The 17,836-nt window shown below is 42.1% G+C and overlaps 1 protein-coding gene across 2 annotated transcripts in view; it reads right to left on the bottom strand.

The window, feature by feature from the left end:
* Positions 1-1,897: 1,897 nt before the first annotated feature.
* The window catches only part of QRFPR (pyroglutamylated RFamide peptide receptor), a 50,992-nt gene continuing 35,053 nt past the window's right edge, over positions 1,898-17,836 (bottom strand). Inside the window, exons 2-6 of one of the 2 annotated variants that reach the window (XM_077140166.1) lie at positions 13,624-13,782; positions 10,794-10,855; positions 7,064-7,299; positions 5,502-5,599; positions 1,898-4,320 (exon numbers count right to left, since the gene is read on the bottom strand). In XM_077140166.1, the coding sequence (XP_076996281.1) occupies positions 3,983-4,320; positions 5,502-5,599; positions 7,064-7,299; positions 10,794-10,855; positions 13,624-13,782 (893 nt within the window). In that variant the 3' untranslated portion in view covers positions 1,898-3,982. Of the gene's footprint in view, positions 4,321-5,501; positions 5,600-7,063; positions 7,300-10,679; positions 10,856-13,623; positions 13,783-17,836 lie in introns of those variants that run through there. The other variant, XR_013167583.1, reaches the window with a different exon arrangement.

Genomic DNA, 17,836 nt, shown 5'->3' with positions numbered 1-17,836 from the left:
AGCTAGTATGGAGTATGTGGATTGGTTAAGGGGGTGTGCACATGGTCCAATGAAAAGGAGGTGAAAGGGTGGGGTGGTATATGCTCAGGAGTTGCTAGGCAGAGGGTCAGATTAGCAGGGCTTGCAAGATCCAGAGATGTTTGGACATGTCAGGGCAGGTCAAGGCAAATGAGAGGAGGCAGTTTTTGAATATATGCAGCAGAGTTTTAAAAAGTGATCTCCAGTATGCTCAAAGCGATAAAGAAAAACACATTGAGAGAACTAAAATACGTGAGGAAAATAATGAACGAAAATATGAGACTCTCTCAGAAAAATATTGGAGTTGAAGAACACAATAACTCAAATCAAAATTTCCCTAGTGGTTTCAACAGCAGATTGGAGGTGGCAGAAGAAAGAATCTGAACTCAAAAGCAAGATAATTGAAATGATTCAGGCTGAGGAATGGAAGAATAAGAGAATTAAAAAGAACAAACAGAGCTCGAGAGACCTCTGGGATGCCACAAGCACACCAAACACACATTACGGGAGTTCTAGAAGGAGAAGGAAGAGAGAAAGGGGAAGAAGGAAAATTTAAAGACATAATGGCAGAGAAATTCCTAAATTTATTGCAAGACATGAATATGTACATTCAAGAAGCTCAAGAAACTCCAAACAAGATATATTTAAAAAGAACCACCCTCAAACTCATAGTAATCAAATTATCCAATGCAAAAGACAAGAAGAGAGTTCTGACAAGTTTCAAGAGAGAAGCAATGAGTTACATAAGAGAGAATCCCAACAAGAGTAAGTGCTGATTTCCTATCAGAGACCAAGGAGGTAAGAGTGCAGTGGTATGAAATATTTAAAGAGTGAAAGGAGGCAATTGTCAATTAAGAATTTTATGTCCAGCAAGACTTTGCTTTCAAAAATAAGGGAGAGATTAAGATATCCTCAAATAAACAATTGTTCGGGTTTTTTTCATCAATAGACCTGCCCTGCAAGCAATGTTGGAGGGCATTCAGACTGAACGGAAAGGATGGTGGATGGTGGATCAAAGCAGCATGAAGAAATAAAGTCCTCAGTAAGGTAGTCATGTATATAATCATAAATGCCCAACACTGTATTGTCGTCGTGCAACTCCACTTCGTCTTGCTTTATCCCAGTGCTGCAGAGCAGGTGCATCGAAAGTGTGATGAATGACGGCTTTGGACAAGCAGGTTACAAACAAAGAATTAGCATCGACTAAAAAGGTTGGGGGTGAAGGGTACAGGAAACTAGGAGACGAGTTTTCCGTATCCCTCTCTAACCCCACCTCCAGGGTCCACAGCAGTCTTCCCAATGATGACTCCAAGTGCCACATGAGGAAAAATTAGATAGAATAAAATGATGCAAAGCCAAGGTCAGAGAAAAATGTGGAGTGGGGGGTGGGTGGAGCAGAAGTCCAGGTGGAGGTCAGAGGAGTTTAGGCACTCAGGGGACTAGGAAGTCACGGAGAAGAGAAAGTAAGGCCATAAGGATAGTCTGCTTTTCGCAATCCACGGTGAGTGCTCTATGGGCTCAAAAGCTGCCTTAGACTATCGTCCGGTGCTTGGACTCAGCGGGGGCTGCTACAGCTAGTAAAAGTTTCTCAGTGATGGAAAGAAGAAAGCAGGTACCATCCCTGCTTTTGTTTCTAAAACATTATTCATTGCATTGTGAGGAAAAGCAAACTTTAACAAGAAGTTTAGAGACTTTACATTAAGTATTTAAGTCATTAGCTAATATCTAAATATTATTTTAGATCAAGTTTGACAATGTTTAGGATTTTTAAAACTCTAATGTTTAAAATTAAATGGTTAGTATGAGTACTAATTTATTTTCATTTAGTCATATTTGAAGCACACATACACCAAATTTAGAGTCATATCAATATTTGATGAGTAAGAGAACAAAGACATGAATCTGATGCAATTTTAATGATTTAATGATCTAATGTTAGTCAATGTTTGCTACAGGGGTAGCCAGGTGTAGTAGTCAGGGTCCTCTAGGGAAACAAAGCCAACCAGAAATATCTGTAAATATGAGATTTTATAAAAGTGTCTCACCCAGCTGTGGGGATGGTTGAGCCCAAATTACAGAAGGCAGACCATGAGCTGGCAGGTCCAATGAAGGTCTGCAGTAAATTCCCCAGGAGCAGCTGGCTGGAGGAAGTGAAGAGAGAGAGATTCTGTCTCCTGACTTCTTTAAAGCCTTCAACTGATTGAACATCACTCGCTGTGGAAGACACTCTCCTTAACCAACAGTAGATGCAACCAGCCATAGATACAGTCAACGTGCTGATGACTTAAGTCCAAGAAATGTCCTTATAGCAATGCTTAGGCCAGTGCTTGCTTGACCAGACATCTGGGCACCATCACCTGGCCACACTGGCCCATGAACCCAACCATCAGATTAGACATAACAGGTAAACAGTTCACACAAATAACCCATAATTAGTCCACTTCAACACAAACCAAATAATGAGATTTCCTCTTCTCACTTTAACTTTCCTGCATCATATTGACATCTTTTCCCTAATATCACTTGCTGCTTCACCTTTTCTTTATCCATGCTTATACTGATAAACATATAAAATCAAATGTCTGTACCTTGAAAGATCTCAACAGCCTGAGTTCTCTGGTTTCACTTAAAGCCCCACAAGTGAAATATGCTAATGGTTCTTGAGCTTCTCATTCTTTTCATATATGGCTGGAAGAATTAGTACTGAAAAACTGGAGGCAGAAGAGACGTTTTGGCCATGGGGCTTTGATTTGACTTCGGAGATCTCAGATATTGAAGGGGAATCACGAGGGCACTTTAATGGTGGCCTCGGGTCCGTGACATTTGAAAGCAAGAGGAGACTGAGGCCAGAGGGGCTGGGTTTAAGGGAGACTTAGGTAAGGAAAGCAGGTGGGAACCATACTGCTCTGCCTGACCCACCCCTCCTGGGGTGCAGCCTTGGGCACCGTGTAACTTCACCAGCTTAGAGCTGGCACTCTCCCATCTGCCAGCTGTACCGAAAGCCTTCTTACATAAGAAAAAGCCATACCACTAGTGAAGACAAAGGGTTCAAAACTATAAATACTTGCTACAGATTAGTGGAAATACATTCCAGTCACTGTAAGTGAGGACCCAGAAACTGGTGCACGAGGCACGAGGGGAAAGTCGGGCAGGGTTGGGGGGAAGCGTCGGAAAGGACGAGGGAACCGAAAGGGAAGTCTAAAACAGGAAGAGCTTGGACAGCGTTTCAGACCTTGAAGGTGTTTTATCGTATATGGTGCTTTTCTGCTCGTGTCTCATTTTATTCTCTTAGCAAGTCTATGACGTGTAGGAGGTATCATCCCCACTGCACACGAGAAAAGGAGGCTCAGAGCAGTGAGGTGACTTCTTAGTCTTCGCAGCAGTGATGACTCGGAGAACCAGAGGAGCACAAGCCCAGGCATCTGACTTTAAGTCTCATGATTCTGTCACTTTGCTGCCTCTCCAACTTCTTCAAACTTATGATTATGAAAAGACCTTATTTGCAAAAAAGCATACTCTCTAACTTCAACCATGCACTGAAAATTTCATTGTGGTGTTAAACTAACTTATTCAAGAACTTTTTATAGTTAGTTTCTTATCCAGTTTAGTAACACCTAGAATGCCACATTACACTGACTGCATGGGAGGGGATTGCCAGCCAAGAACATTTATTTCTTTGTGAGAGTTTTAAAAATCCACTCTTACAATCTGGGAGGATAGTTTACTGATGTTTCAAAAAATTTTCCATGTATGATGCATACTTCTAAAGCACGATTTTTTTTAATGATTTGTTTCCTTCTTGTCATCATTTTAAGAATTTACAGCAGTCTTTGACCTTTGCGCAAAATAACTTTTTCTTTAAATTAAAATATGAAGGGCATTAAGTATGAAAGCATCAATACATTTAATGTCCATTGCCTAAGGCAGAATTCTCACACAGTTCACAATTAAACAGGGCAAGATGTCATTTGAGAGCTTTTTTCTCCTCTGGTTGCTCACACAATTTGACTTCGATGTTACCATCACTGAATGCTTCTCCTTTCATCTCCTCTACTGGGTCCTCTCTCCAAGAAAATCTTACTTTCTTTTTCATCATAATTCTTGAATTGCCATGCTTTTGGGCTGGAGATGAAGATTTTTTTACTATGCAATAGCAAACTGCAGACAAAATTTTTTTCTTAAAGTTTTCATTCATGAATGCATAAACAATGGGGTTACAGATGGAATTGAAAAATCCAATTACTTGCACAATAGCAAAAACCATCTTGATGGTGACGTCATCATATTCCTTTTCAAAATTACCTGAAATAAAGTAATCATTTAGAATGCGTATTTGTTTTAATAAGCATAAAATAAAACTTCTATTTATCACCTTCCTTTACCAAAGACATACACTTTTACAAGAGGTTAAAGGTGTGACTAATTCTCAAGGCCACACTGGGGAGAGAAATCTGTTATCTGAGTAAAAATAACCTTTGTGACGAGTTTCACACTCAGGGAATCTGGGCTGACGAGGACATAGGCTGGTGCCCTACACATTAAAGGTCTCATTGCGTCTCAACTTGATTCCAAGGTTTGGGTAATATTTCCAAATGTTTACCTATGTTACAGAAATGGAATCATACAGAGAGTGATGTTAAGTCTCAGGCTGTCAGAGAGAATAAACGGGTCTGCTGAACTCCTAGGAGTTATTAAATTCATGTGCTTCTAGTCAGGTTTCTAAATAAGGGAGCACTAATGGGGCTGGCAAAGAGAGCACTCATGTGGGTGGCAAAGGGAGCACTCGTGTGGCTGGCAAAGGGAGCACTTGTGCGGGTGGTAAAGGGAGCACTCGTGTGGCTGGCAAAGGGAGCACTCGTGCAGGTGGTAAAGGGAGCACTTGTGTGGGTGACAAAGGGAACACTCAGGCAGGTGGCAAAGGGAGCACTCGTGTGGCTGGCAAAGGGAGCACTCAGGCGGGTGGCAAAGGGAGCACTCATGTGGCTGGCAAAGGGAACACTCATGCGGGTGGCAAAGGGAGCATTCGTGTGGCTTGCAAAGGGAGCACTCGTGCGGGTGGTAAAGGGAGCACTCATGCGCGTGGTAAAGGGAGCACTTGTGCGGGTGACAAAGGGAGCACTCGTGCGGGTGACAAAGGGAGCACTCATGCGGCTGGCAAAGGGAGCACTCATACGGGGCAAGGGGAGCACTCGTGTGGCTGGCAATTCCCCCAACCTGTAAATGGGCATCGCAAGAGCAGAAGGAGCAAATGAAAGTGGAAATCAAAAGCTTTTCTCTAATGGCTTCTATAATGGTTAAAGTTTTGGTCACTACCATACAGGCTCACCCCCCATGTAATACTCTGATGGTCTTGAAAATGGAAGAAACATATTGCATGCTTGCTTTGGGTGGCCCCAAGTGAATAGCAACTTATTCGGTGACACGTCGCCCCTGGCGGCAGAAATGAACTAGAGCGTCCTCAAGCAGGAGGGAAAGGCACTCACTGTACTCGGCCATCATGTGGACGACATGGAAGGGTGCCCAGCACACTGCGAACAGGGCCACCACCATCACCATCATAACGACAGCTCTCTTCTTCTTTCTAGGCCCAGAAGGAGACACCGCACTGGTTAACCTCTCCTGGCAAACGTGTAACACTGAAGCAGAGCGATTAAATAAAGGCAAATTATGGCAACCGTAATTTTTCAGGTCTTAAAGAGGTTCATGGCAGGTTGATTCCAGGCTGGTCATCACCTTTCCCTATTGCTATGACCTCATCCCTATCTATCTCATATTACGGGCACACTTCTAGGGCTAGAAGGTATTAGTTTACTAACAAAAAGAAAAGGAAATACGCTTCTTAAGATGAGGTAACGGAAAAGCACTGTACTGGATAAAATAGTAACAGGCAACGCAGTCATTACGGGTTTGGCCCTCTGCTAGGTACTTGGCAGAGATTATACCATTAAAATCCTTCCGGCACTATTGGACAGAGGCAGACACTTAGGCACTGAGAAATGGAAGCAACTGCCAAAGTTATATGTGCAGGAAGGGATGCCGTTTGGGTTTGAAACCAGGCAGTCTAATTCCAGTGCCTAAACTCCTATTCACTTTATTCTGAAGAGCATTCAGGTCTTTAACAACCAAATATCAGCATTTATGAAATATAAGAACCATCCAGGATAGAATTAAAATGGATTCCTTTTTTATATAACTAAATCATATGACTAACCAGGGATTCAAACTAGTTTCCTCCATTACTTCTGAAGGGAGGTCAGCATTTGCAAGAGACCTACCCATTTGCATAGTACTTTACATTCATAAGAAGTCCTACTCAGCAGCTCTTATTTCAGCATGGTGGCTCTTTCTGCCAAGGAAGTGGGAGATGAGCATCTGCAAGGAGCCCCCGTGCTGAGCAGCTCAGAGTCCCCAAACCGCCACCTTTCACCAGCAGCACTAGAGGTCGCTGCCCACTTGGAGAAGCGATTTTAAAACGCCACCAAATCACCAGACTTCTCCACATAGGGTTTTGTTTGTTTCTGTTTTGTTTTTAATAGTCACTCAGTATAGATGATAAAATAAGTCATACGGGCTACAAGCAGCATCGTGGAATATTATCTTCTGAAATTGCTATCAGTGACCAGTAAGCAAAAGCCTTGAGTAAAAATAAAATGCTATTACTGATCATTTAAAATTAATAGCCTTCTCCCACTTCTAAAGGATTTCCACAGTGTCCTCCTACCTGCTTCAGCACCGGGCGGGAGGACGACGGCATGACCCACCCCTGTGGCCGCTGAGTGCCCAGAGGGAGCCCGGCAGGGCCCTAGGTTCTGACCCCCGCTCCCAGCTCGTCCTTCCACCTCACGGCTACATACGGACGAAACTAAGATAACTTTCCGAATTCCCAAACCCGTCAGTCACCGTAACGCCCCTTTGATCTGCAAGCCCAGGAAAATCCTCAGCTGTTAAGGTCAGCGCCTGCTCCGGACAGAAAGCACGGCGAGGGTCGGACCCGCTGACCCGGTTCGAAAGTTCTACGCAGAGGTGAGGGTTTCGGGGAGCGGACCTGGCGGCCTTGGCCGTCCCTCCTCCGGGGGCCGCGGGCAGCGCGGCGCTGTCGCCCACCCTCCGGCGTGCGCAGAGCCGGCGGCCGGCCCGGCCGTACAGGGCCAGCATCGCGAGCAGCGGCAGCAGGAAGAGCGCGGCCAGCAGGAAGGTGCTGTAGGTCCGGCGGTGCGCGCGGCTGGGCCACGTCTCCAGGCAGCAGACGTGCTCCTTCTCGTACAGGACGTCGTACTGGACCTTCGGGAGAAGGAGAGGCGGCCAGAGGCCGGTGAGAAGCGGGACAGCGCGCGGACAGGCATCCCCGGCGGCAGGGTCCCCACGCCCCTACAGATTTGCCGGTGCACATGCTTCAAACGGGAAACCACGTTAGTGGTTCTTTCCTTGTGAACACTGGTTTCCCATCTAACTAGTGAATTTCCTGAGAGTGTGTGTCCTGTTTTCTATTTTAAGTGGAATTGAGGTCCACTTATAAACAATAGCTTGTTTATTCTCATTTTTCTTCTCTCAACTCTTAGGCCCACCACAGTCACACGTTTGTAACTGGATGAAAGGACATCACAATTCCCGAAGTACATGTGAAAAAAAATCTGTGCGTATGTCAGCTAGTTTAATCACTATTATCTAATAATCCAGTTATTTTGCTTCTTCAATCACTGAAAAGACAAATTTGACAGAACATCAGACTTCTTCCAATCAACAAGTACTGAAAGCCCATAATTTATTACTGCAATTTCACGTTTTGATGATCACACTGTTTAGAAAGGTATTTAGAAGGCAATGTTAGCTTTTAGATTATGAGATAAGGAAAATATGAGATTCAAACTAATACCATCCTAGAAATATTTGCCTTTGAGTCACATGTTTTACAGAAAGATGATGCTGATTTATTCATACCATTTCTGAAAGATTCATCTTCTTATGAGATCAAAATTATTATTAACAATAAAAATAAGAACAAGTGCTAATAAGGGCTTATAATTAAGGCAAACTCAATTTTTAAAAGCATATTCAACTGTCACTTCTCTGGTAATAGGAATAAAAGTAGAACTTATTAAAACTGCAGACATTTTAGTCACTCTGGAGCTTCCCAGATGGAAAATATTTAGGTCTTTGACATGTCTCTGCTAACAGTCCCAGCACACTTTATCACCAATCTTCAATGGCTAGTGAGTGGAGGAAGAAAAGCTTTTTGGCCTATTGTTAAAGGTAAGAAAACTTAAGTTCTAATCTCAGTGTTATTTACAAGTACAACTAAAAATAACACTTACTGAAAATTAATTTCAAGATCCAAACTTCCTGGGAGCAGGGTGCTGAAGCAATTCATTCTGAGTCCATGTCGGGAGAGGCTACAAGGACCCACAACTCTGGGGTCAGGCACCGAGAACTCTAAAGAAGGACGCGACACTGGCAGTCTTCAAAAGGGACAAGAAAGCCTTTCCAAGATGGTTTTATGGGAACAACTGCAGACCCTCCATTTCCGTATGAACACTTCTCTAAAACCCTCCTTCCTGAGAGAGGAGCTGGGCTGAGGGGTAAGGCGGGGCCAACATCCCACTTTCTCCTTCACAGTCACCCTTCTCCCAATTTACAAAAGTCGGATCCTTTGTCCAAGTTTTACTATGGAACACATAAAATAAAACAGTTTGAATTACTGGTATCAGTGAAGCTTCCTTTTGTCAAGCCCATGGTAGGACTTTGTGATTTTTCTTATCGAATCGTGTTTCTATTCAAGGCAAAATCTGGGATTCAAATAAAGGTGATGTGTAAACATTGGAATGTTCTGAATTCACATTTTTCATACAGTGAGGGGACAAAAGGGATCCTTTTAATCTAACCACTGCATTGCTTCCATGCCCTGAAAATTGTCAAATATATCACTCCTGAGAGAGAGGAAAGCAGGGCGAGAAACTTGGTGCTTTAGTGCAACCAGGTGAGAAATTCAAGCCCCAGGCATGCTTACGCGCGTGCTTTCTCCGTCTTGAGCGGAATTCAGGACTGAGGAGGTGACCATAGGGGATCATATTCATGCACTTATGTGATTTGAAAAATGAAATCAGATGTTTTTTTCCTGACCAAAAAATATCAGGTTCATCTGCTTGACACTGAGGAGTAGCTTTGCCAGTTAGATTATGTGGCATTTACTACAGAGTGAATGAGTTATATATTTAAAGCATAAAAAATAGTTTTATTAAAAATAGAAAATTCAGTTTGTTTTCTATGGGCCGGAACTGGACGGCACCGATGGGCTGATCTGGACCGTGGTGAAAGGTGCTCCATCCTGTGGGTCCATGCTGGAGACAAGGGGGCCTCAGCGGCAGGAGGGGCTATCACTGGCTGGACGTGAGCTGGAAGGTCTTATGAGAAGCAGCAGCAGCACCATGTCAGATGGAGGGTGTGGGTGGTATTCTCTTTGAGAAACCCTCGAAGTACAGACTCAATCATGGAAAAACGGCCTTACCCTGAGGTCACTATGCCCAGAGCTTATCTGCCCTTCCTCTCCTCCACTCTCCTCACCAGCTCCCAAAGAGCCAGAGACAGCCAACAGAACGGGGGCATGGAAAAAGAGAAATGCGAGGCAAGGCAACGGAAATGAAGCCGACCACGACCCCTCTGCACATTATAGGCTTCTAGCCTAAAGAAGCTCACGCTTAGGGAAGGGGTAAGTTTTAGATTCACCAAAAGCATGGACTTATATGATTGCAACTCTGGACTGGACATTGAATAACAGCATTAACACTGCTCTTGTGACTGAAAGAGACAAGAGGAATTTTATTATCTGAGTGACCGGAAACGTTTAGATGGCCTTGTTTGGAGTTTTGTCCAAGGATTTCAAACAGGACTGGGAAGTCCTCAGATTGCAAGCCATCAGGGTAGCAAGGGAGAGAACAAAGTCCTTGGAGTAGAGCTCAATCAATAGACCAGCTACATGAAAACACAAAGTTACGTTTTAAATCTCCGTTTGTGTTCTAGGTTATCTGATATCCTTGCTGATGGACAACATGATCAGTAAAGTTTCACATCTGCCTAGGGAATTTTAAAAGCCTACAGAGTACTACCTAGCTTTTAAAAATATCTTAGGAGAATTGTGACTAAGAAATTTTTAAGATAACTGTCTGTGCAGCACATGCTAAGATAAAGTATGCTGCAATGGACAGACAGAACTACTAAAGACGGCTCAGCGCTCTCTCTGACTGGCCATTGCCGCACAAGGCTGGGACCGTCCCACTGAGGTGAGGCAGAGGAGGGGTTGGAGGAGATGATCTTTGACAAGGTTTCCAATTCAAATCCCAACTTGTGGATGGGAGAGAAGTAAGGGAGAATTTGTTAATGAGACCCGAGTAATAAGTTGACATTTGCTTACAAATTTTTTATGTGGCTTAAAAATAAAAGGAAAACCTAGAGTGATGGTTGAACTCTTAAAATGTAACAAGACACTGGAGGACACTAAGAAAGGCATCTTCAGCTGGCAGAAAAAGGCAGAAAATGACCCTGGTACCTTTTCTTTTTTTTTTTGTTTTGTTTTGTTTTTGTTTTAAGCATTAAGGCTTAAGATGAAGAAAAAGCTAGATACAACAGAGAGAAAAAATCTTTTAAAAAATCATTTTATCTCACTTGAGAGATCTCAGTGAAGTCATTACAAATTGTAATGATCTTACATAGGGAAAATGATGGTAATTACAAGGGGTTGGGAATCTCAACAATACCATCATCAATCCTAGCTTGGAATGTACCTCCAGCCGTTGCACGTGCCACATAGGGGAACCCACGATGATGGCCACCAGCCAGACCACACCTGCAAAAACATGGCAATCATCAGATATGGCTCATTGAAGCAAAATGCCACTGTGCGTAGCCCTCTACCCATGAAGACCCCAGTATTCAATCCATCCCATCACCTCTGTCCTGAGCAGGAGCGTGTCTCACAGGTCCACACCTGCCTTCCTTCACCATCCGCAAAACTGCTGCTGGAATAGTCTCCCCAAAGACATGTTCTGAACATTTAAAAGTCTAGTAGTGTTCTACTGCCCACAAGATGAAACCCAGATTCCTCAGCAGGGTCCATGAGGTTCTCTGCAGTCTCACCTGCATCTCTTTCCTCCTGCACTGCAGTCGTCTCTTCACACCTGAGCTCTTTGCGGAGCTGGTTTCAGTTCCCAGTCCAGGAACTCGCTGTGCTACCGCAGTCCTCACAGCTGTCATTCCCATTCCTTCTGCCCTGGATTGGCCACTCTTTCCCCACTGCTCAATAGATTCCTTTTCCAGGACTTGACCTCAACCTCACCTTCTCTTGTAAATCTTTGAAGGCCACCCCCATGTCCAGACAGAACTGATCATGGACCCCACATGCCGTCCGCAGCAATGCCTTCATCAGCCTTACCAGCTTGCTTCTTGGTCCTCCAATGAGCTCCGTAAGAGCAAGAGCCATGCCATGCATCTTTTCATTTCTCCAAATGAGAGTTTAAGGAGAATTCCCACTTCTCAGCAGGTGGGAACGATGCATGCTTGTTGAATGACTGATTGTGAACATGACAGATTACCCTATCATTTATGCTTAAAATTAAAGTACATATTTACCTTAAACATCATAACACGGGCATTTTTTTCTTATTTACAAACATCTATAGCATCAGAAATTAGGGTGCTCTTTCCAGTTCCCTGTACTCTATGTGTTTGTTGTGAAGAATTTCATGATGTGCCCTAAACAAGGAGAAGAGGGCAACTCCCATGGGCTATTTCAACCTATGGATATTACCAGACTAGACTTCAATTTGGGGGGAAATTCTCCTGATCAAACACTGCCTATTCTGTTTATCTTGTGTGGAACCATTAAGAGCACAAAGCAGTGCTTTGGGTTTCAAGGAACTGAGATTCTCTTCAGTGGAGAGATGTTGTGAACGAACACATGAACTGAAGCCGGCTGTGAAAGCCATCAATATCCAAAACAGTTCTAGGGGCCACTCGTCTCTTTTTCCCTCGTGAAATCTCTACATTACCAGATACATCTATTTTAGTCACTTCTAGTTAGCTGATGCCCAATAGTTATTTCGATATTTAGTACAGATTTTGGAGAATTGAGCCTAATTATTTTAAGTCATTGCCAACCCTCCTGGGTCCCCTGCCTGCTCAGGGTTAGCGGGTCCACACTGGGCTAGATGGACATTTCTGATACAACCTGTGATCACTTCTGGGCAAGAAAGCTGTCGGCATGGCCCGGGAACAGGCAGTTTCAGCTTGAAGGAAGCGCGGCATGTGGCAAACGTTCAACAGAGGAGCGAGAGGAAGGCATGAAGGAATGCTGCACAAAAGCACCCCTGGGGAGATGAGGCTACTTGAGTTAAAAGTCTTCCTGTTGCCAACTGCTTTTTTTTTATTTTGAGAAGAAACTGCCTTGACTGTCGCTTATCAACTTTGCTTTCTGATGTTGAGCCTTCCTCCATGTCTCTTTCCTTTTTAATAACTCCTGCCCTCCATGTGTTCTTTCCTTACCTCTCTCCATACCTATGCACTGAGTTCAGCTGTTTTGATGTTAGGAGGATGTCAATTATTAAAAGCCGAGAGATCTTTGATTTCTTATAGGGAGGATGTGACATAAATTTGAAAAGAACTCACTTAAATTAACAATTTTCCCCTGTTGGTTTATCTATCTATTTATTTATTTCAAACTATTTAAAATAAGTTTGACATTGAAAAGCCTTCAGGGTTTTCTTTTGTAAATTCTGCAATCCAATCTAGGCCAAATACTTAGTGCAGAAAATGGTCACTCTTTTCTCTCAAGTGAAATAGCAGGAAAAAATGCTCTTTTTGATTACTGCTTAAGTTATTTTCTGTACATCTCATTATTTAGCTATAATAAATTTGAACCACTATTAAGGTTTTCAGTAGCTCAATGAAAATTATTGACTAGAGAAAGTGCCATCCCACTGTGCTTGCTTCAACTTTCCATGTAACTCAAGGTACTTGCTCATCTCCAGATGATCTGCTGAGTCGGGAAGAGTTACTGCAAGCTGGGGGGTCCAGCCACGCCCGAAGCAAAGTCATGAAGTAGGTGGAGTTCATTTTTGCTTGTCATCTCCAGCACTCAATACCTAGTGTTCTCCTGTGATCCACCGCCTTCGGTGACAGCTTCCTTAAACCAGGAACAGCTCAGGGCGGCGCCGCGTTCTCCTCTGTCCAAAAAATGCCATTCTTGCCCCATCAAAATCCACCCACCCTGGTCAGCTTAGCTTAGAGCCTTCTTACCTCAGATGGCAGGTACCCTACAGGGGTTATTTTAGAGTAGGTGAAAGTTGCTTACAAGTTTTAAGACTTAAAGGCAAAGAAGTAAATCTGAAATTAGAGGTTCTCAGGCCTGTAGTTGGCCTAAAGGACAGATGGGGTGGAGTGGAGACAAATGAGTAGAGGACTGATACCCTCAAATTACACTCCAATATCTACAAGTCAAAGGAGAAGCTTCTCTTCTTGATAAGTGTGGTTCTCATAAACACAGCTCCCTTTGGGGAAATCCACATTATTCTATAAGGAACGGCCTGACCTCGACATAACCCGCATCGGAGCACTCACCGAGCATTGTGAACGCTCTCCGCTTGGGGTGCTGACACTTCATCCTAAACGGATGCACGAGCCCCTGGTGCCTCTCCACAGCGATGCAGGTCATGGTGAGAATTTCCGTCACCACCGCAGTAACCTGAACAAACGGCACCATCTTGCAAATGAAGGTACCTACGGGAAGGAAACAGGACGAGGGATTCATCAAATGATAAAAGTCTTGTATGTCTCTTTGTAATTATCACAGTTACTTAATTCTAAGCCTCTATTCAAAAATGTTCTGACTAAAATTACATTATAGACACAAATAATTGAGAAAGGCTGTATTGGCCTTATTATATATTATATATATATATTATATATATAATTTTTAGATTTTTTTCATTTAATTAGAGAAGTTGTAGGTTAAAGAAAAAGCAGGCATAAAATATAGTGTTCCTATATACCACCCCATTATTAACAACTTGTGTAAGTAAGGAACAATAGTTATGATTCATGAAAAAAATGAAATAACTTTTTATAACTATACTGTTAACTATAGTGCATCATTTGCAATTGGCTTCACTGTTCATGTCATACATCCTACGTTTTTAGTTTTGCTTTTTTAAACTTTCATTCTAGTAACATATATATGGCCTAAAAGGTCTCCTTTTAACCACATTTGACTCTATAATTCACGTGTTAGATTAACTATTTGTGCTGCCATCACCACCATCCATTACCAAAACATCCCCATTAAACCAAACAGAAACTGCAATTTAAGCATTAACTCCCCATTCCCTCCCCACCCAGCCCCTGGTGACCCATATTCCAGTTTCTAACTATGAATTTGTTTATTCCAATTAGCTCATATCAGTGAGGCCACACAGCATCTTTTGTGTCCGGCTTATTTCACTCAACATCAAGTCCTCAAGGTTCACCCGTGTTGTCCTGTATCAGAACGTCATTCCTTCAGCAGCTGAATAGCCTTCTATTGTATATATATTCATACACGCACACACGCACACACACACACATTAGATTTGTATATCCATCCATCAGTTCATGAACATTGGGTAGCTTCCATCTTTTGGCACTTGTGAATAATGCTGCTATGAACATTGGTGTGAAATTATCTGTTCAAGTCCCTCCTTTCAATTCTTTGGGGTACATGCACGGAAGTGGGGGTGCTGGGTCACACGGTAATTCTATACTTATCTTTCTGGGGAACTGCCAAATTGTCTTCCGCAGTGGCTGTACCATTTTACACCGCCACCAGCAATGAATAGTGCTCCTATTTCTCCATACCCTGATGCTTATTTTCCATTGTTTTATACCCATTCTAATGGATGTGAGACAGTATCACATTGTGGTTTTCATGTGCATTTCCCTAATGGTTATCACATGTAGCATCTTTTATGGCCATTTGTGTATCTTCTTTGGAGAAATGTGTACTCAAGTCTTTTGCCCATTGTCAAATTGAGTTACTTGTCTTTTTATAGTTAAGTTGTAGAATTTCTTTATATATTCTAGATATCAAACTCTTATCAGATATGTGGTTTCCAAATATTTTCTTCCATTGAATGGGTGGTGTCATGGTTAGGGACAGGTGTCAACTTGGCCAAGTTGTGGTACCTGTTCATCTGATTGGGCAAGCGCTGGCCTGTCTGTTGCAATGAGGACATTTCATAGGATTATGTCATGAGCACGCCAGCTACATCCACAGCTGATTCCATTTGTAATCAGCCAAAGGGGAGTGTCTTCTGCAATTAGTGATGCTAAATCCAATCATGGGAAGCCTTTTAAGGAGGACTCAGAGGAGACAGGCCCCATTCCTGCTTTGGCTGGTGAGCCTCTCCCGTGGAGTTCATCCAGGCCATCCATTGGAGTCATTGGCTTCAGAGTCTTCCCTGTGGATTTTGGACTCTGTGTTCCTACGGTCACGTGAGACACTTTCATAAATTTTATATTTGCAAGTGTTCCCTGTTGATTCTGTTTCTCTAGAGAACCCTAACTAATACAGGTGGTCTTTTTCCTTTTATGATAAAGTTCTTTGATGCATAACAGTTTTTCAGTTTGATGAAGTCCTGTTTATCTATTGCCTAACACAATGTCCTGAAGATGTTTCCCTATTTTTCTTCTAAGAGTTTATAGTTCTTTTATTTAGACATTTGATCCATTTTTGAGTGATTTTTATATGTGGTGTGAGGTATAGGTCTACCTTTGTTCTTTTACCTTTGGACATACAGTTTTCGCAGTGTCACTTCTTGAAGAGACTGCTCCTGCCCGACGGCATGGGTGCAGCACCCTTTTCACAAGGCAGCTGACCACAATGTGGACACTGATTTTCAAACGCTCAATGGATTCCATCGCTCTGTATGTCTGTCCATGTGCTAGTGCCATGCTGTTTTGATTACTGTGGCTTTGTGCTAAGTTTTAAGATTAGGAAATGTGAGTCCTCCAATTTCGTCATTCTTTTTCAAGATGGCTTTGTTTAATTGGGTGTCCCTTACCTTTCCATATATATGTGATCATTGGCTTCTCCATTTCTGCAAAGAAGGTTGTTGGAATTTTGATTGGGATGGCATGAAATCTGTAAATAGTTTTGGAGAAAACTGACTCTCAACAATTTTTAATCTTCTAATTTATGAATATGGGATGTCCTTTCATTTATTTAACATACGACAAATGAAAGTATTTAGGCATTCTTTGATTTATTTTAAGCTTTGTTTTGTAGTTTTCTATGTACAATTCCTTTACATCCTTGGTTAGATTTATTCCTAGGAATTTGATTCTTTTAGTTGATATTGTAAATGGATTATTTTTCTTGAATTCTAATTTAGATTGTTCATTACAGAACACTAGTGATTTTGTGTATATTGATCTTGTACCCCCAAACTGTCTTATATTTCTCTCTCCAACTGAATTCTAAGTTCCTAAAAGATGTGTAAATAGATAAGACAATGAGAAGACAAATCAGTATCTGAAGATTGATAATAGGCAGAAAAAATAAATGTAACCTTTGCTTGAGAAGAGCAAAAGTCAGTTTTTGAACTGTTCTCCTAGGTTTTAAACTACAGAATAATTTTTAATTCTTTCTGCTCTTTGGGTTCTCTGTCAAATCATAATCAAAGAATAATTCTTATTTCCTAGAGTTCTTCTTTTATCTTTTATTCCCCTTTAACTCTCTGTCCAAGATTTTATATTTGGATTACACCATTTGCCTCTTAAATGATTTTACTTTTTCTAAAGCAAAGATCTCAAACTTGCAGCCACTGAGCAAGACTTGACCTGCAAACACACTTTGTGTTTTACATAATATTTTAAAAATTATTTGAATGCTTTGCCAATATTTTAAAATTTTTATACTGTCTGTCTGGCCCCTTCATGATTTGTATGTGTGAGCCCTGATCTGGCATCTCTGCCCGTAAATCCATTCTCCTCACTGCCACCAAATTAAGAGAATCATAAGCTCAGGAACAGCAAGATTTGGAAGAGACTTCAGAGCTCAGAGTCCAAGCTCTCACCAAAAGCGAAAGTCCTCTCTTCTCCTCCTCTCACAAATGCAAATGTGGACCCCACAGGCGGCTCCTTGTGCACACTCCACCTTAAGCCCTCTTTATTCACAGCCTTTCACTTTCTAGCATATTATATCATTTACTAATTCATTTATTTTATTGGTTATTGAACATCTTCCCATGCCTTCTAGACTATAAATGCCCCAAGAACAGGCATTTTTGCCTGTTTTACTCACATATGTATCCCAGGCACTGAGAATGGCGCACAGTAAGCCCTCCATCAATCTTCATTGACTTTAAGAGAATAACTGCCTGAGAGGCCTTAACTTCTTTTATTTTTTAAATACTATATTGACATCTTCACACACAAATACTCCAAAAATGGTGTACAATGGCTCACAATATCATCACATGGTTGCGTATCATCCCCCCGAGAATTTTTAGAACATTTGTATCAATCCAGAAGAAGAAACAAAAGGAAAAAAGAAAAAACTCATACATCCTATACCCCTTACCCTTCCCTCTCATTGACCACTAGTATTTCGGTCTTCCCAATTTATCTTACCCCTTATCCCCCTTATTATTTATTTTTTTAATCCATATTTTTTTACTCACCTGTCCATACCCTGGATAAAAGGAGCATCAGATACAAGGTTTTCACAGTCACACAGTCACGTGATAAAAGCTATATCATTATACAATCATTTTCAAGAATCAAGGCTACTGGAACA

The sequence above is a fragment of the Tamandua tetradactyla genome, chromosome 22, assembly GCF_023851605.1.
Source record: "Tamandua tetradactyla isolate mTamTet1 chromosome 22, mTamTet1.pri, whole genome shotgun sequence".
Classification (NCBI taxonomy): domain Eukaryota; kingdom Metazoa; phylum Chordata; class Mammalia; order Pilosa; family Myrmecophagidae; genus Tamandua; species Tamandua tetradactyla.
Note: the sequence above shows the minus strand (reverse complement) of the source record. Positions and strands in the feature narration are given on the sequence as shown.